The sequence below is a fragment of the Melanaphis sacchari genome, unplaced genomic scaffold (genome assembly GCF_002803265.2).
Source record: "Melanaphis sacchari strain LSU unplaced genomic scaffold, SCAv2.0 Contig195_pilon_pilon, whole genome shotgun sequence".
NCBI classification, from domain to species: domain Eukaryota; kingdom Metazoa; phylum Arthropoda; class Insecta; order Hemiptera; family Aphididae; genus Melanaphis; species Melanaphis sacchari.
The window spans coordinates 103,526-125,220 of NW_020270953.1; the positions used below are offsets into that span (position 1 = coordinate 103,526).

The 21,695-nt window shown below is 26.1% G+C and overlaps 1 protein-coding gene across 1 annotated transcript in view; it reads left to right on the forward strand.

Moving 5' to 3' along the window:
* Window positions 1-13,216: 13,216 nt before the first annotated feature.
* Window positions 13,217-21,695, forward strand: part of LOC112592811 (limbic system-associated membrane protein-like) — a gene marked incomplete at its 3' end in the record, with an annotated part of 454,015 nt that continues 445,536 nt past the window's right edge. The window contains exon 1 of the mRNA XM_025336962.1: window positions 13,217-13,766. Within this exon, the coding sequence (XP_025192747.1) occupies window positions 13,682-13,766 (85 nt within the window). The remainder of the gene's footprint in view (window positions 13,767-21,695) is intronic.

Consider the following 21,695-nt stretch of genomic DNA (forward strand, 5'->3'; position numbering starts at 1 on the left):
TTTTTTTTTTTTTTTAATTATGATGTAAGACAGATCAATTGGTAACGAGTAATGACATTTAAAATAACTTTTCTCTTGAAAACATTAAAAATAATTTAATTCTATAATATAAAATAAAATAATAGCATTATTATAATATTATTGATCATATTGTATCTTTGTATCTTTTGATTTATAATATTTAAAAAGAATTGAGTTAATAGGTGTATGTAATATAAATTAATAAAATTTAATCCATCACCATAATATAATAAATTAATCTTATGATTAACGTCAATCACATTTATATTATATATATTTTATCTGTAAATTTATATATTTTTAATTTGGATAACCGAGTGTACATAATTTTATACCTCATTACAAGACATGGGTTGTCTAAAATATCATATGTGTATATTGTATAATATCTAAAATATCTCCACAATTTTTTTTTAAGTTTTTAGCATTTTAAATATTTTATTTGCTATGAACACAAATCTTAAACATTTTACAATATATCAGTGTTTTAATTAAAAATGTATGTAACGCGTAACGACCAATAGTAATAAAACATGCTGAATTCATTAATTGAGAATTTCCAAAAAAAAAATACAAAATAGAACATAAGTATATTATATATAATAAATTTGTAATATTTTATTGGTGCACGATAAGTTAATTTTAAGTTTTCTTTTAATACAATTTCTTGTTTTGGGTATTTTTGTATAAATTTAATATTACTATATTATATTCAATAAATTATTTTTATTAGTACTTAAAAATATTATTGTAGTCACTTATAAACACTATATAGAGACTTCTAGTAAGTGAACTTCTTTCAGAATTGGTTTTATAGAATGAAATGATTTATTATTGCTCTTGAATATATAACAACCATACACATATTAGGTTGTACCGAGGCAAGCGAAGCAAAACGAAACACTATTATACGCCCAATTTATATTCCTGTTTGTACTTACTTTTAATGATTATATTTTTAGTTAATACATTTTTATACATTATAAAATTAAAATTGCATTGTCTAAATATTAATTTACTGTATAAATTAAAATTTAGAATACAATATTTATTATTTATATTTTAATAAAATAAAACAAATTTAAATATAAATACATTTTATATCAACAAAATAAACGTGATCTCAATTTATAAATTATTATAACTACTTGAATCAAACATAAATTTAATGAATGAATTATTTTTACTATGACGTATGTTTTTAATTTAAATTTGTATGCTTATTTGTCATCACCTTTTGAGGTAGTAAAAATACTTCAACTTTATGGGAGTTTTTTAGTAAAAAATTATATGTAGTATATTGGTGAGTCAATAGTGAAAATTTCGAGTTCATTTTGTTTGTGTAAAAATCAATTAAGCTATTTTTGCTTGTTAAAAAACTTTGAAAGTGTAAAACAAGGTACTTTATAGTCCAACTAAATTTTCATCAAAAGAAATGAAAAAAAAAATCAGTATAAATTCACAAAAAAAAAAAATGTATAAGCCTTTGAAGTTCAAATGTTTATAACATTACATATTCACTTGTAAAATAAATATTTCTCAAATGATTTTTATTACATTTTTTTTAAAAATATTAATAAACGTTATTCACAAGGTTAAAATTTTTAAGTTTTATACACAATTTTACTTATTTTGTTCTTATATTGTATAAAAAAATTTATAACAAGCATGGTTTTTTTTATACGAGTTCGAAATACAAATTTCTAAAAATGTCGTTAAAATCATAAAAAATTACAAACTAAAATAGTATTATGTATTAAAAAATGGATTTTATTTTCAATAACTAAGATTTAAAAATGTAGTATAATATTCTTCATAAGTATTCTGTAGTGGAACCTAAAAAATCTAAAAAATATATTTTAAAGATAACTTTTTTTTATAGATGTCTGTAGTTTAAATTTGGACGTCATTGCGTATACTTAAATTATGATTAATAATATTCATTATTTTGCTATAATTTAAAACATTATTTGTAGGAACTTTAAAACTTATACATATACTATGAATTTCACTCTACGCAATAACATTTAAAAATTAATAGATATTGTAGATTAATTTTAAGATATTACCTATGTATATCATAAAACTATTTACGCTGTCTTATGTTAAAGTGGTATCGATCAAAAATTGAATAACAACGATATAATATGGGTATATTATATTTATTAATTATTAATAATAGACAATAAAATGTTTTCGAAAAAAATTAAATCAATCTATCGTAATAATAATAGAAAAATAAATTAATTAAATTTTAATAGCGATATCAGAAAACATATCATGAAATGTACTTAATGATTGGGCTGACAGGCCATATCCACTTAGAATCGTTTTCCGTGTACAATAATATATTATTGAAATCAAACTTAACACTCATCCATTATAGTTACCCATTGAACACCTAATGTATATCATGTACAGCAGAGAATTACTCACTTGCTCACCTTTTTTTTTTCTAATTTATGTTACAAAAATATGTCAATTTTTTTTTTTTAATTTAAGAAATTTGTATTTGTTTAAATATTATGAATTATATATTATGATTAAGAAATAGATTATTAAAGAATTATTGCTTATTAATAACTCAATACATTGCACAAAATCATTGTTCATTAAAATACTATAGATTTGTAGTTGGGTATGGTAATGTTTTATAATACTTTGAATATAAGATATGGTTGTGATTGACGTGTAATATGTCAACAATTGATAATGATGTTAATTAATTACAGTAAATACACCGTTTTATATTATTTTATTTTATATAGATAGCATATAAATAAATATAATAAATGGTTTTACCTTCAATGAAAAGGAACGTTTCGTAATTTCATGTCCATTCCATAATATCATTATTTAATTATGAATCCGTAAGATAATATTGCACGTATCCTGCACCAAAATGCCACTGGACTACCAAAAACTTTACAATATTCGTTTTTTTTGTGACTAGTCCAAGAAAAATTCTAGGTTATAACTATTTTTCATAGTACAGTCGATAAAATGAATAACCATTGATTTGATCTTAATATTGTAATACTAAAGGTAAGATGAAAACTATTCGGACAACAATGATAAGGTATGTAATACTATATGTAAGTACGTATTGTTTAAACCAAGTATTAACCCATTATAGTTTGAGCTCTGTAATTAATATCTTAGTTCCGAACGATTGTAATGACGTAAAATAATTGATCAATATGTTGGAAAAAATTAATATTATTTATTATTTTTGTTTAATTAATTAGGTTTAAATTAAAAATACTAGAATATTATTTAAACATTATAACTTAAAGCCAGTTCTTAAAATTATATAATATACGATAATTGTATGTACCTATATTGAATAGTGACAAACCCATAGTAAAAGTTTTTTTTTTTTTTAAGAAACTTGTGTATTATAATTTAGCAATACCGTAATACTACATTTAATGGATATTGATTGAAATATAAATTATTCAAAGAAATATAACGTCGATAACGTCAACTGTACTTACTAAAACGTAAAGTATTTAGATATTTTCATTTTAAATAAAAAAATATAATTTCAGTATTGTGTTTAAAAGAATAAATATACCTACGTTATATATGTAGTCAAAACTTAAAATTTCTAAAAAAAAAAAAATTTCTTATTTCTAACCCAAATATATTTAATAATAAAGTTTAGTCTGATTTATTATTGAGTGCAACATATAGTTATAAATGTTATAATATATTAACAAATGATCCATTATTGGCGATAAGTCGCTCAAATAACTTTTAATTTTTTTTAAAGCTATACAATGATTAATAAAAAATTAAGCTAAGTATTATTACATTCAAATTAATTGGATACCTGTTTGTTTTCTAAACGGGCTAAATGGCATCATAGTAATTATTATTTTCACCTGTTGTTATGACTTAAAAAAAAACAGTCCTGCACAGGTAATGGAAATACTATTATTAATTTATAAATTTATAATTTAATATATATATCATAATAAAATAAAATTACACGATAATAGTATGTTTATATTATAATTACTTGCCTAAAATCGAAAATTACAGAAAAAACGTGTTTATTAAATTGTATAATATTATTTCTGCAGCCTATAATATTATATAATACAACTATTCGTATAATTCAATTTATTTGAAAAACGATCGATGACCTTACAGCTGCAAGAGGGAGGAAAAATTGAGGATGAACAAGGTCGAAACAGTTCCCTCGTCGCATAACACAGTCCTGTGATATATTTTTTAACGTGTTTAATACACGTTGTATTATACGCTCTTGATTAATATTTTTGATGGTATGCTGTTTGTGCCGTTATCAGTGTGAAATTATAGTCATTGTTTGTTGTACGCGCAGTTGTTCGGTACCTACCTAATAATAAAATAATATTAGATATTTAAGTAAACGTATGCTCTTCCCCCGTGTTATTCTTTTATCATATTTCCCTGCGAATACCTCTGTGAGCACGCAGCGCGCACGTTTACACACATGCGTGTACAATTTAAGTCTCGTGTGAATAAATGTAGTTCGGACTTACATGAAAAAGAAAAAGAAAAGAAAAAACAATTATTATTAACAATGTGCGGAGGTAGAATATAATAATATTGTTTAGTAAATATCTTCATGATGCAATGTTGTCTTGATATTTTACGACAGAGTATATTGTCTAGAAGGCGTAGAAAAACTTGTGAAAAGTATACCTATAAAGGCTATAATAAATTATCACGAAATAATATTTTTGACGGTGTTTTTGTACTTTGTTTTGACTTTTCGTGTTAGTCATAGCGACATAGCTTGTTGCGGTGCGATGGATGTTTGAAAGCTCGAAAAATTGTCTGTATCGTAAATAGAATAAATATAAATTATTGTACTTGACGTAAATATATTATATGCAAACGATGTTAACAGTTTATGAAATATTACGCGAAAACTACAAACATTAACCAATTATTCACAGTATAAGTTTTGATGATGACTATTAACCGATAAACTTTGTGATATATCTTTACATTGCTAATTTTTCGTAAATTATATAAATAATTACATTTGATATTTCAACGAATCGTTTGAAATATAAACCAAGAAAAGGATCGGTTTGTGGTTATATTCAATTATAGAAACTAGCAACGTATTAATTATTAATCAAACAATATGCCAAATTTAAAGCACGTGCTAATAAGCTTGTTTAATGTAAATACAATCAACACTCGTGAATATGGTTTATCGTGTAATATGTATACATTACTATACACTTGGATGAGATAAATTTCTATATGTTTTTTGATGTTATTCTATTATACAGTATCGAATCTAAGTTTCTACCCGAAAATGTTTCACATTTACACCATAAATAAAAAATAAATGATTTCGCAAAAAAAAAAAAACAACCAAATATACAGTCAAAAATTAATTTTTGATTTTATGATTTTTACCTAAAAATTGTCCGTTTGTGTGAGGAAAAACATACATTTAAAAAAAAACTATCTCGTCAAAAAACGCCTAGTTTTTTCTCTTACAAAACTACGTTTTTTTAAAAATATAGTGTTATCTTTTAAAAATGATGAACATTATTTTGCTGTTAAAACATTTAAATTCACCTTTATGTTTTGGAATACAATTTATAGTAACAAACTGCAGTGCTTTGCCACTAGAGTAAAAGGTCTCTTTATGATACATGATAATAAAGTGTACACATTTCACATTTAAGCCACTCGAGTTTCAAATAACGCGAATGATTTCAAACAAATTCTAGTTGTTACGCCTTTCATATATTATAAGAACACAATACGCACGTAGAGTTGTAGAACTCTATGAAAAAAAAAAATGAAATACAATTGTGGCAAATTATAATTCCGAAAGAGACAAAAAGCTATTCTCGAGTTATAGTTAAACATGCTTCAAGACACAGACGAGTAGTCGTATAGTGGTAAGAGAATTCTCCTGTTTCCTATAGATTATTTCGATAACTTGTTGTTATGTAACAGCTCAAATTTAAAGGCACGGGAAAACAAAAACTCGACGTAGTACTTAAAGTGATTTTCCTTCCCTCCCCCTCCCCCCTACATGGCAATTCACTACTACCGCATTTGTTTGACTTCAAAATGTGAATATTAGTCTTTTGATAAGTATTTAATAAATTTCCGTTGAAACCGGATTCCTCTTCACTCGTCTACCATCTATCACTCACCCGCCCGCACACACAAAAACAAACACTCCAATGAGTCTCTAGTTATATTATTATAAAATATGATAACCTTCGTAAGTATATAGACGTGTGGTACTCGGTCTACTGGATGCCGAAAGTTTTGTTGAAACTATCTAATTACAATTCGCGTACACACACATACACACGCGTAGAGTGTAGTACGTGTAAGTAAGCTGTAGGCGTTTCGTGCAAACAACGCGAGGAATTATTATATTTTTTTTTTACTTTAAATTTGCGCGTATCACGGTTATGTGCGCTCTATAGATAATCAAGCAAATATTAAGTGAATTGAGAATTCACGATAACGTCGATAAATACAATTTACCATAATATTAAAAGAGAGATTAGTCTGAAAAATTAATTTAAATCTGATTAATAGCAATACGGATTATTATAATAATATATTAAAAAATTATAATGTAGATTATGTATTAATGTAAATGTAAATGTTACATGGGCGTATTGAGGTTATATTAATCGATATGTATCGATAAGTGCGGTCAAGACGATGTTGTTGTTATAAAGATGATTCAAAAAACTAGTAATTGTAATAACACGCACGATGAGTCATCGAAGTTAGCATATTATATTAAAGGCAATATTATGGAAAAACAATTATGAAAACATGTTTTACACTTTTTAGCACATTCACGGTCCGTGTATAATTCACACGGACCGTGAATGTGCGTTTATTATGTAATTATCATCATATATTATCATCATTATAATGATCTATTTAATGTCGTGATTCACCAATCATACTCACCCCCATATTTTTATGTAATTATAAGTGTAGATAGATCTAAATAATATTATGTCTGAAGATAAAATATTATTGGTATTTTAAAAATGATTTTCACTCACAAACTCGGTGGTATCATACCTCTACTGTCACGAGTGTACGCGCTCATATTGTATGCATGTTTTTTATTAGTTGTCTGTTTAGCTATAAGGCGATGTTATATTATACACCGTCTGGTCTCGATTCATTCCTTTTGTGCAATACAGTGGTGTAATGTATTATGGGTTAAAACTTAAAATTAATCTAATTTATTATTGTCACAATCGAAATACAACTTTTTTTTAACTATGTTCTCGCTGTATAGTGCACACTATTAAGTCGTACGAATATGACAAAATTGAAATAAATAAGTGATTTTTAAATTCATAAAATTCCATTGTAATAATTGATGAAGTACCTAATAAACTGAGATAGAAAATTCAACCCAGATTTTACTTTGTTTCATACATTATTTTATGATCACAATACTCTTATATTTATTTTATATTATCAATCTACTTCAGCAGTATTATTTTAAAATTATTTTTTATCAATAAATGGTTGAGACTTGAGAATGTCAACGTAGAGTTGGAAAATATATTATGTTACATATGGTAAATACGAACATTTCATAATTAATATTCGTTTTGATCCCGAAAATTATAAATGTAAAGCAGCGAGCGACATTATTCCCGGATACGCGTGGGTGGACGTTACAGATTTACAATAAATTCGATTTCTATACATTTTATTAGTATTATATTTAATAATCAACCCCATTTTGGATACATGATAGTATATTTGATATATATATATATATATATATATGTTATATGTATATATTTTTTTTTGAAAAATATTATTCGTTTATACGATTCGAAGCACATATAATCACGTTGTCGTGTTGAAATATCGATAGGAGTAAATCGAACGATTTAAACAACCCAACGACGTGACAAATAGTGGTTCTCCAACAGGTAGTCACGAACCGTGTATTGGTCGTATGAAATTTGATATGCTATTCGTATTGTTGAAACAACGTAGATACACACACATGCATTCACGCATATTTTTGTATAAATATTTATTTATATTTATATATTATAGGTATTCAATATACCTACAGATGTGTTTCCCTTGAGGCAAGCATTGTATTTCGGTGATCATATTTGATCCGTTTGTATACATACGCCTTATTTCATATCGGTCTAGAAAATGCACACATCCCGTGTTGTCTTTGAATAAAGTAACTGCACAATATGGGTTGAACTAATCAAATCGTATGCCTCAGTTATTTATTGACGACAGGGATATCTGCCTACTGTTATATGACTGTACACACTATAACCCATACAAGCGATTGTGCGGGACTGTTAAGAAACACGTACGCTTTTCGGTAATTCTGAATCCTATTTATATCACAATGCTGTTCGAGATGCTACCAACCAAGTCTATTCATAATGCTTAAAAATGTATTATTATATAGGTTATTATAATACATGCACTTTTTTATTAATAGGTAAATAATTTATAATACAATATACAATATAAGTTTATAATAATATATTTAAATTTTAACCAAGTACCTATGGTGACAATAAAATTTAATATATTATTTTCAACAATAGGTTGGTTGTCTTTTTAATTTTTAGTACCATTCAATTATTATAGTAATTTTTATAAAAGTAAACATCTAAAGACATGAACTATTACCTCACGAATTTCTTGATTCATAACTTTCGGATAGTGAGACATCCCTTAAATACAAATGTTATTAATTAATATATATTTTATGTTTGATTTTAGAATGTAATAATAGATGATTGAAAATACAAATAAATATATGCAATATTGCATCTATTTTGAATATGATTAATCTACTAATTTTTATTTTCATTTTTAATATTTTAATATTTTTAGTTGTTTTTAAGTTGTAGGCTAAATTACTACTTATTTTATTACATAAAGAGAAACAATACAATTTATTATTTATTGTTACTATATTTTTATATTCCATGATTTGGAGAAAAACAACACTTAATTATTTTTAATATTGATTATAATTTTGGATAACGGCGAGACGGAATATATTCATTTTAATTCTAATAATATTCTAATGTTTTTGATAATTACTAAAATATCGATATTTAAGTTCTGAAGGAAACAATTTTAATTGCATTTATGATTTCATTCGATTCATTATTTATATGTATTTTAGATTTTGAGCAGAGCGATGAATTATTGATTTTAAAATGATGCGTGTGTGGTGTTTTTGTTTATATTTGTATACACTGAAAAGTCGATAAAATATTCTGATTATAAACTTTAAATATGGTTTTAGATAGAAAATTGGATTTAACTTATACTTTAAAAAGATAATATTGAAAATTCTCAGTATTTTAAAAAAACGATTAAAAAAAAAAACAAACAATACGACAAAAGTTAAAAGTTTGCTGTTGAATTGTTTACGAACTTTTGTAAATTAATTTGGTAAACACATATTTTATTATACGGATGGAAACATTTTATTTTATAGAATTTGTGATGTTAAGGTAGACTTAGAAAAACTGAACATTTTCATTGTTGCCTTTGGCATCAATATATTTTTATTTTTATGTCATAAATGTATTTTTTAAAGGAATTTTCATAGTATTCTTTAAGTTATCAATAACATACGAGTTTAAATATGTATGTAATATATATATGCTCCAACGCTTGCCTATATACAATTTATATATTATGTTATATTATATATATATATAAATAATAATTGTATGTATTTAACCGTATTTTATGCTAGCGTCAGTTCATATGTATATTTTATAGGTACCTATACAAACTAAAGTATAATATAATATAAATATGTAAAGAATACATGTAGCTTGATACAAGCAATATAAAATGTAATGTTACACGATGTCAAATCAATTATCATTAATGCGGTTTTGTTGATGTAAAAGTTTATTAACTCATTTTTTTAATAGTATATAAAATTGTTATTGGTAATAGAATTGTTTTCCGTATAAGTAGGTAAGTAAGATACATGACATGTTACACGACATGAAAATTTTTGTATTAGCTGTGTTACAACGTTAAGCTATATATGGTTATTTAGTTCTATTATCTATTGTATAATTTGTTTGTCTTATCATTGAACTTATATATTGTTCTAGAATAGTGGTGTCCAACCTTTTAAATGAAATAAATAGCAAGATAATATTTATTTATTGTTTTGTAATATTACAAATTACAATACTTATAAATACTCGTAAGTCTAGTAAAACGATGGCAAATGATTATAAACGTAAACGTATGTATTATGTACGTATAAGCCAGTATATACATATCTATCGTATTTAAAACATTGGTAACAGCTATGAATATCGGTCATATTTTATTAAATTAATTTTAATATCTGGAGAAAAACGAAAACTTATCTTATTTTTTGGAAGAAAGCTGTACTATATTTTTGGTGAAAATGGTCCCACCTCGTTCCATTTGACCTTCAAGGTTTATCTCATATAATACGGACTTGCTGCAGATGTAATTTAGCGAATTGCTTATGTAATATTAAAATTAACCATGTCACTGCTAAAATTGTAACGAGTGAAAATAGTGAAGAAATTAATGTAAGATTTTGTATGCAAAAAAAAAAAAAAAAATCTCAGTTATTGAAGTATAATAAGTAGTATGTAATATTTTTATCATATATATTTATGAGGTGGTTATGAATTTTACGTGACATTCAATAAAAAAAAAAAAATGATTTGTGGCGGTATACCTATTGCAGTTAGGTGGAAAGCGTGACAAAAATACGGACAATAGAATAACAATTTAAATTTTAAATTGCATAGGAAAATAAAATTGTATACATTAAATAGGCCGATGAGTTTCCCTTAAAAATTTATTTGATGATAAAAAAAAAAAAAAAATGGTAGCAATAAAAATAAAATATTAAATAAAAGAATATACGAACTCTATTTATGCGATTCGACAATTTCAATTATGGCAATTATGGATAGAGATTGATGTCTGGATCTAAATGCAATTCGTAACGAACGCTACAAAATAATTATAATTTTCTTCCTAAATCGTTTACCTCTGTTTGGATCTTGTTAATATTTTATGATTGAGACGTGTTCGATGATCAGAAATTTATGAGATACAACGATAAACAAAGATCGTCGTCCAATGTACTCACATTCAGAAGATACCTAAAATATTTATGAAATAATAATAATTTATCAATCAAGTTTAACAATACGTAACTGAGGTACATAATGTTGTATTATATCAGAATATACGTATAAACAGTGTTTTATTGAAAAATCTTATTGTTTACGTTTGTGTAAGGTACTTATTAAATATATTAAAATAATAAAATCAAAAACGTAAATTCAAAGACCGCTGTTTAGTATTTTGATATAGCTCGTGCGATATTAGTTAATTCTTGGATTTGAACATGAATTAAGACTTACAATATAATTATGTGTTTTTTTTTTGTTCACGGGTGTTTAAATTGAAAAATCTATAGATTTAATTCATGAGTATTTTAATTAATTGATAATATTAAGGGCTATTTATTTCGCGTGTATTTAAAAATAATAGTTATTAAACGTTTTTAAGTAATTGTATAACAAGATTTAAAAAAAAAACTAAAAATATATGTTTCATAAGCTGTATCATCGTAAAAAAACAGGACAGGCGAGTTAAAGCAAATGTTTCGGGTTCAAAATAAATAACTGATGACCGATCAACGCTGTGTGGAAACTAGAAACTATTGGAGTATATTAAATGCATTGAAAATAAAATTCCACGTGTAATACGCGTGTGTTAATAAAAAAAAATTGCACATGAAATAAAATCCCTGACTAACGTCAATTTCAATTTCACGTGAAATAGAGATCTCAAGATATTACGTACATACTACGTCGGACATTTTTACACTCCGTATCGTATTTGGTCCTTTTTTTTACAGATAGTTAAGTACCTATTTATAAAATAATTATGAATCAAAATTGCGCAGTTAAGTTTACGATGTCAATATAATTATTTATAAAACCGAAATACCGAATATCAATTTATTTAGATGTGTTTATGTGTGCGCAGGTAAATTAATAATTAGCGTATAAAGTGATGTTATGTTGATAACTATGAAAACAGTGATACAGATATATAATAGTAATAGAAAAAGGGGGTTGTAAAGTAATTCTTCGGTGAATATAATTAAAGAAGAGAGTTAATAATAAGTATGAATAATAAGTAAAATCGGTGAGTGATTTCGATGTTTCGATGTTTTAGAATTGTTAGTTTTTTCATAATGGAGGAGTCGGATAAAACGGAAACAACACACTGCAACAGACACAAAATATTCATCTCTGTTTTAACATATTAATAATTATTTATTTTAACAGCAGCTTACTTATAATCATACCGAACGACAAAAAAATGCATTTACATCAACATACAATATTCATCGTTATAATAATATAATCTTACACAGGGTGACTCTTATATTTATCACTATAAATATATAGTGATTTTATTGGTAAATAGGTTTTTTTTCTATATAGTTTAAAGTCATTAAGATATTTTACATACCTATGGTGTTTTAACGATAACGAATAAAACTATACCACTTTTTATTGTTATCATTTTGAGTTGCAACTTTTTAAAATTACGAATATATATTTTTAATTTCACAATTTGAAACAGAATATTTTCTTGAAAATGTAAAATCGTAAAATATAAAGATGAAGTTTTTTTTTTTTTTTAAATATTTTATTGTAATGATTTTTAACTAGGTATATTAAAAAAAAAAATAAAAAAAATATTTAAAAACACATAAATTCATCGATGACTGTTTAATGATAAAAGAATACATGGCCTATGTCGCACATAATATACATAATATACTATAGGAATGGTACGTATTTCACTAGTGGGTGAACGGGTAAGGGGAACAGAGACCATCGCATATATACCTAATATCTCAGTGGCGAGGTGCAAGTGGAATTGGATCGTCGGGGGTGGAGAACATGGTCGCGAATTTCGCTCAAAAAGCGCTTCGGGGTTGACGGTCGGGGGGTGAAGGAGGCGCTGCCGTCCTGAGCATGCGCGACGGCGGTCGGGACGGCGTTTTCGTCCGTTTTTGAAACCGCCGGCAGACGCCGTAGTCACCATCGCCGCCGACGCGTTCAGTAGCCCTCGTGGATCCGACCCTGTCCGGTAGCCCGCCACTGCATCGGTTTCTCACCGCGGTCCCGTAATTATATCTCCGTCGTCGAAACTTACATCGCATAAACTTACGCACTGAACTTCACGCTAAGTCGTGCGTGTCTTGCGATTGAGTAAAAAAACATCCGTAGACTTTTTCTTTTTTTTTCCTTTTTTTATTTTTCGGCGTTTACCTCTCGCCGATATTTTTTTTCGTCGCCCGTCGACTCTTTGTCGTCGATCGCCGCAGATAAACGGACGAAAATCATCATTTTCATTACCGACCCTCTCTAACTATTTTTCATAGCAACAACAACAATAATTAGAGGACGCTTTCGGTCGTCGGTCGTTTTCCGTACGAACGAAACTCATTTTTATTTCATCCTCCCGGTCTTTCGATCCCCGTCACCCCGAAAACCATTCGAATCTCGATTGAGATCAACCGTACCTGCACACCGCGGTCATGAACATGCTGTACCCGAACTTGCTGTTTTGGATGTACGTGGTGTTGACGCTGGCCGAACCGCCGTACATCATTCCGTTCAAAGGTCAGTAATAGCATAATATTATTAAGTCCTTAGGTACGCGCTGACATTGAGATATTTCATGTATTTTAATCAACCGTTGCGTACCTACCACTTGTTTCTGTCACAATAATGATTATTATAAGATAAGTAATAAGCTACGTATATTATGGGTATTATACGACGTTAAACTTATCCCGCAAACATTGTATTTATTATTTAGTGATTACATCACATTATATTAATATGATGTACCTATAATAATAAAACCCAATGATACGTAATAATGGTTTTAATAATAATAATAGTAAAATAAAAAATAAGTAATAATACTAATAAATTAGTTTTTTTTTATTATTATTATTATTATTTAATATTTGCAGTACGGCGACGGATAAATGTATACCCTCGTAGTCCTCCCGTAATGAAAATTATTCATTCGGTTATATTACTATCAATATATTTTAAAATGCAAAATATTTATATATTCTATATTTATTTATATATCTTGACAAAAATTATTACAGTTTTATCTAATATGTTTATTTGTAAATTTGTTCGATTAATATTGCTACTATAAAAATAATAAAAAAATAACAATAATAATAATAATAATAATAAACGATTAGGTAAGACTCCCAGTTTCACGAAAATATTTAATAATTTTCAACAAAATAATTATTTGATTATATTAATTAAAAAAACAATTCTTTGTGAATAAATATTTATCTCACTCGGAAACGTCTTAAACTTACAGTTCCTAGATGTACATTAAAAACGCGTTATGGTGTTTATAAAACTTAATAAACTTGATGGACAGTTCTTTTCTCTGTTAATGTTATATTTTATCATTTTGATATATAAATATATTGTTGACTTAGGCTCAAGGAAGAATATTACCTCCTTGGAACAATAATTGATTAAATGTAACATTTTGATGAAAAAGTTTTTTTTTAAATTTACGTTTGTCTGAATAATTTAGCTCAGTCATGTGATGTTAAAAATAATTTATATTATTAAAATATAATAAGTATATTTTTATAAGTATAATTTATATTCTTTACATTCTTGCGTTAGAACATTGTGAAGTTAAATAAGTTTTTTGGTCGTTATTTGAACTATCTTAACAAAAATAAGTAAGAATTTAATTAAACCTGGTTCCGACTACACTAATGTTCTTGATTTTTTTTTATCATTTTTATTCAATGGCTTATTAATTTGTCACGAATTATTAATTTGCAACTAAAAAAAAATATAATTATAAAAATGTTATAATTTATTGTTAAAAACTTTTTATTAGTTAACCCCAGGACACTAAAACAAAGAAAACCAAATGGTGCATAAGTATATATATTGCCAAGTTAATTTTTTTTTTTTTTGATAGTTCAATATTTGTTGCATTTTTACATGAACCATTATAATAATCACACACGGCTATATAGCTAGTAACTTGCATGTAAATATTTAAAATTTAACACTCAAAAACGAAAAAAAAAAAAATTATTGAAGTTTAGATTGTTAAGATAAAATAAATTTATGTTTTGTTTCTTGAAAATATTGTAAAATTGTGACGACAGTTTTGAATCGTTTATTTAAATATTTTTTTACATTATTAATCGTAAAAAATAAAAATTCAATCAACTTATAAATACTTAATTATACTTATATCATTATCTAAATTGTTTGCTGTTATATTCAATGTCATAAAATATAGATTATCGTAAATCTTATTAAATATTTAAATTCACACACAGCGTATACGAATTAAAAATTATTAAATGATTTAAATATTTCATTGAGATGATTAAATATTTAAAATTATAAAAATCTACAATTCATATAATAAGCATAAATTAGTGAAAAATTGTTTTAATTGAAACATAAACTTTTTGATAAAATACAAAATATATTAATGATATGTTTTGTTCACATATTTTTATATTTGATTTTTGACATGTTCAATAGTTATATAATTAATTTTACTTATTTCTGTCAATAAATACATCAATTTACGATTAAAAATGTTGTAAAATATACATGAGCTATACGTTTATCAATTATATAACTAAAATAATTATGTACCTAATAATATATTCATTATCTATAATAACCACAAATAAAAATGATTCGAAAAAAGCATTATTAAATTTATTTTTACAATGAATTTTTAAATTCCATAATGTTATTTTAAAAATTTGCATTGTTTCCAATTTTTGAATTCAAGTGATCAGGAATTTTAGTATTTATATATTTTTCAATATTTAATTAATTATGCAGCGAATTTTAGGAATGATTAAATACTATTTTTATTTTTTCATTTAAACTTCCATTGAATATTAAAATTCTACGATTTCGTAGTTTTTGACGCCATATTATTTTTTTGTCAACTTATTTAGCAGCGTCATTTACGCAGTTTATTTTTATACTTATAAAATATTACAATTCTTAGAATATTAAATTTCTTACGACTTACATAAAATAACATATATTTTGAAATGTAATAACAGCATTCATATATTTCTTTATTTTATAGGCTCAATTTGTATGAAACAAAATTATAAATTTTTGTAACTGAATAACTTTAAATACTCATCGATTTGTACACATTAATTCAAATACTTATGAAGTTTTATTTGTTATAAATATTTTTTAAAATAAACTCTAAAAAATATTTATTTTTCAGTTAATTATACATTTGTGTAAAAAAAAAAATTATTTCTTAAAAATAATTTATAAATTATGCAATACGATCTGTTGTTTTTTTTTTTAATACGATCGTCAATATAATACTTTTTATATAATAATAAGAATATTTATTTTGACTTACTTGACTTAGTAATAGCTAATAAACAATAATCTATATCTATTCTATTTGTTTTCTGCGTATTTTCAATTATTTTTAGTATCCGTTTCTTTTTATCGTATTTCACCTAGTGTTTTATCTCATATTAATTTTATTCAGCTTGAATACAAAATTATGATTGATGACGCAACTAAACAAATTTGTTCTTAACACTTTTCTGTGTAGCTGTATTATTATTGTTATTATTGTTATTATTTTTTTTACGTAAAATGTCACAACCATGTAGTAAAGGTTACTTTTTTGTGTATCCGGGTACCTTTTATATGTGTCCCTACATGAAAACTACCTTTCTGTGTGAAAAATGTATTTGTTATCCCAATATATATACAATTTTTATTATTATTATTAAAAATTATGTTATCCTAAATGTTTTATTGCATGTGCTGTAATAATTAGTTAGGCCTAAATTCGGCTGCAATGCCATTACAGGAACATCTCCGAATTAATATTTTGTTTTTGCAATCGTGTCAAATAATGTTTGAAATCATTGATTAAAAACGTAACGTACCTTTTTATGTATTATCACGAATGAAATACAATACTGTAGACAGTAAAGAGAAGTGAATTCGATGAATATTAATGAAGGTTCGTTATTTATCGGACGATTTCATACTTCGATTTAGATATTATTGATATAGTTAATGAATCATATATTGTAGGTACAAACTGATATACTAAAATTACCGGAAAGAGGAAACATGAGCGTGAACTTAAGATCATGTATCACGTTCGGCACACTATAAAAAAAATTCAACAGCACCTACCTATAAACGTGTATTGTTTTTTTTTGATCTTTAAAAAAACAAAAAATAAACATACGCGTTCAATTAATTCAACCAATACTTGTATATGCAGTCGGTATATTATTAATTATGGTATAATCAATATTGCGGTGTAAGCAAATCGCACCTATATTTTAGAAATTTTTATTTATAAATTGAAAATGAAGTCTCCCAAAATAAATGTAACGTTAAATAATGTTAAATTGTTTTAACGTAACTTAGTAATTTTAATTTACATTGATTTGAAATAATCTCAGTTAAGGAAGATATCTTTTGATGTTACAGTGTGGAAAAATATTGTGATAATCATAGTTTGTGTATTAATAGAACGAATTTCATTATTTATTTTCATTATTTAAAAGCCTGTGGCGTATTTTAGAATCACATAATATTATTTTCTCGAACATATTTACTTGTATTTATTCTTGTAGTGACATTTATTGGTATCCTTGTGTACTCATATGATAATATTACAGCCTGCTACCTCAGTTGAAGAGTTATTTCTTTGTCCCTGGAAGATTTATGAATATCAAAACATTTTTCCTTTCCTAACGTATTACAATACAGTATTGTCAATATTAGGCTTTGAGATACGCTGTTTACCATTTACTGTTAGAACATTTAGACATCATAAATGTTGTATATTACGTTTGTAATATCTGTCGCTATACCTTAGATTTATAATAAATAAATACTCTAATACCTTTCCGCTTTCTGTATTGGTTCATTAATTTCTCCAAATATTTTCAAGAATAAGTTATCTTGTTCGTTGTAGAATTAATTATTGATAGACGATAATTACAAATTATATTCAAATTATATTAAAATTAATCCGTGATTTACATTGTATTATGTTAAATATATTATATATATATAATTTAGTTTATATTTGTGCCACCTTTTTCATTAGTAAAAGAGTATGCAATTTAAAAAATACAGACTCTAAATATTTTGTATTTTAATAATAATAATAATAATAATAATAAAATATTTAACTATTACAAGAGGAAGTCGACATTATTCATATTTCATGCATACAAGCGAAGCGTTGTGGAGAAAATATGGGACGTACTAATATTATGGTATTGAGGTATAATCATTAATCATTTGTGTAATAGGTATTAATATAATATCGACGTCAATGTCGGGATGTTCGGTTTTGGTTAGGTTATATAGATAAAATATTTAATGATATTTATTTAGATGAAACACGATAAATTGTCCACACGGACCTATAAAAGAATAATAATAATATAATAATGTTCAAAAATGTCATTGCAGTTAGTGTGGAAATTAGGGCTGATTTTTTGAAAAATAGAAATAGTAAATGTATACTTATGACGACTAATAACGGTAGTTTTCGTGCATTTTTGGACGAAATCCCCAGGGATTGAATTCTTGAATATTAAATTATAAAACAGCATTATTTAGCCGCCAGTAACTCGGTCACTGTAGCATTAACTCATGACGTTTTAAAAGTAGTGATAACACAATATTACATCGATGTGTCCTTTAAACGAGTGTTGGAGAATTTTTTACATAGGATCGTTTTATTTTTGTTGATTTTTTTGTATTTTAAAATACAAAGATGCGTTTGATAGGTTTGGTATATATTTTTAATAATTAATATTAAAATAAACGAAGCGATTTAAGTTCAGTAGTCGGTAATTATCAGAAATCATGGTTTTTGGTTACAATAAGTCATAATATGTGTTTATTGTTTTCCGCAATTTATACACACACAACACACATACTGTCGGGTCATATACTTATATCTCTATCTTACCTATATGTATTACATACATATACCCGATTTCCTTATATGTATATACATACAGGGTTAGATTGTATACAATATTTATATATATATATAGGAACGCGTGTATAATGCATATAGTCGCAATGCAGTTCAAGTCGGTACATCGTATAATGGACTTTAATGACCAGGTAACATATTAAGTTAGCTGCGGTAAAGTAATTAAATGTTTCAAAACATGCTCCGCTGTTTGCGTCCGATTTTCAAAGAACTACGATCGTATATCCGTATAGGTACCCGACACAACAGCCAATAGTTGGCCAAACCGATATTGGAAAACGCCCCGAACAACTGTTGTAGCATGATTATGTACCACCGCCCATCGCATGCTGCAAGACGTCCAAGAAGCCTGTAAACTATTAGAGACGGATTTACGCGTTTTCTAATACGTTTTAAGCACACCGCCGTAAAATAATAGCGTGAAAGATTGATAATAATATTCGATCGGTCTGACGGTAACTGCGAATGTATAATAATAATTATTGTTGAATAAAGCATCGTTTCGGAACATTGAGCTCATAGCACAAAAAATAATCCGCGTGTTATAACAGTGAAGAGCCTGAACAAAAAGACGGGCGTAAGCGTACACCTATTAGGCAGCTGTTAGGTTATCAAATATTTTCTTCTCACTTCGATCTGTTAAGCGCGAGGCATTTTCCAAAAACCCAAAACCACACTCTACCTATTACTCCGATTCCGTATAGTCAATAACTTGTCTAACTTGTATTGGCTTAAAAAAAAAAAAAAAAAAATGAAGAAATTATAGTTTATTGTAAAATATAATTATAATTAGCCAGGAAATAACTGCAGTGTCCATATTAAAACTAACCTTGGAAATAAAAACGCATTGATCTTATATATCACTCGATTAATTTTTCAATTTCGTTGTAAACAATTATTGTAAAAATAATATTGTGAATGTTTTAAATTTTTATAATTCTCGTAGCGCCTAAAATCTATATTCGCGGCACTCTAGAGCCTAGTGTAACGCGGTACTTTGGTTAATAATCAACAAAACGTTATAAATATTATAAACGGCGCACTGCATAGACATATGGTGCGGAATTTTATTTTTCATTCTTGTCGGTCTTGTTTCTATTCCAGTGATCGATGAATAAGTAAAATTTAAAAAGGCCAAAAAACCGAAATCCTTTTAGACATATTTCACCGGTTCTATATATTTAAAGGCGTTTTGAGCGTACACGGTTCATTTAAAAAACAATAAATCATCCGGCGCAAACCCCGCCTACTGCTCCTGTCAGTTTTCCTCCGTGTATAGTATTGCAGCACTATAACGCTACACTATATTATACCGTCACAACTACTACTTTTCGATTCAAATGGCCATTCTTTACTATAAGTCTCGGGACGGCGATGATGGTTCGTGTAATATTTGGGTGTGTGTGTAATTACAGTGTGTTTTTGAAGTAATTCGGTATAAATGACGGAACATTGTTTGAAACGTCCAAAACAAATCAATGTCTATCTAGAACCTTTCGGTTGTTTGTTGAAAACGTTAACGCTGCGTTTAGACGGCCAGTCGCTCTTCCACAGATACTAGTAATTAGTAAAGCTCGGAAGTTGATACTTTTTTTTTTTTTTTTTGAAACTTATTAGACGATGCTTTTCTGGCCACAAATGTGTTTCATGAACATGTGAATCTTTTTGTCGTTTTTAAGTCATATTTTTTTAGGTCATTGTTTTAATGTTTTTAAGGTCATCAACTTCTGAGCCCTAGTAATAAAATTATTTAAAAAACCAATAAAATAATATGATGATAATATATAAATAATAAAGTAGAAAAAATCTATCAGCGGCTCATAAAATCCATTGGTTGGATTAAAAGGATAAACACGAATTGCGTGTTCATATAAAATTGTTAATTGAAACGTGACAAATGACTATTAATTTTTAAAGCAGTGGATAATTATTTAAATTTTTTTTATGCTAGTGAGTGAATGCATAATAAACGAGAGCAACATTTATAAAGTGTACCAAAACGGCAAAACGATCTCTTTGCAATTTTTATATTTTTTTTCTCATTATATTTAATATGATTAAAAGCGATTCATTAAATTAATATACCTAAGGTATTAAAATAAATAAATAAATTTATAAAATTAATATATATAGTATTTATGTAATTTTTTTTAAGACTACAAGTTAAGTAACCTAAATTTATTTATTTTTATTTTGCTCGGTTGACTCAAATGTACCAGTATGGCGAACATTTTTTTATTTAGAAATTATAATCGAATGTCGTGTCAATACTGAGAAGCAATAAGCGTAAGAAACAAAATTTAAGTTACATAAAAAAAAAAAAAAAACAAAAAAGAATGAGCTTTAGTTAAGTATTAAGATCACATTTACTGATTATTAATAAAAAAAATTATAATATTTTAATGAACCATTTGATTTATAAATTATATTTTTTTTCTTTTAATATTTAAAAAATGTAAAAATGTAGCAAATAAAAAATAAAAAAAATAGAA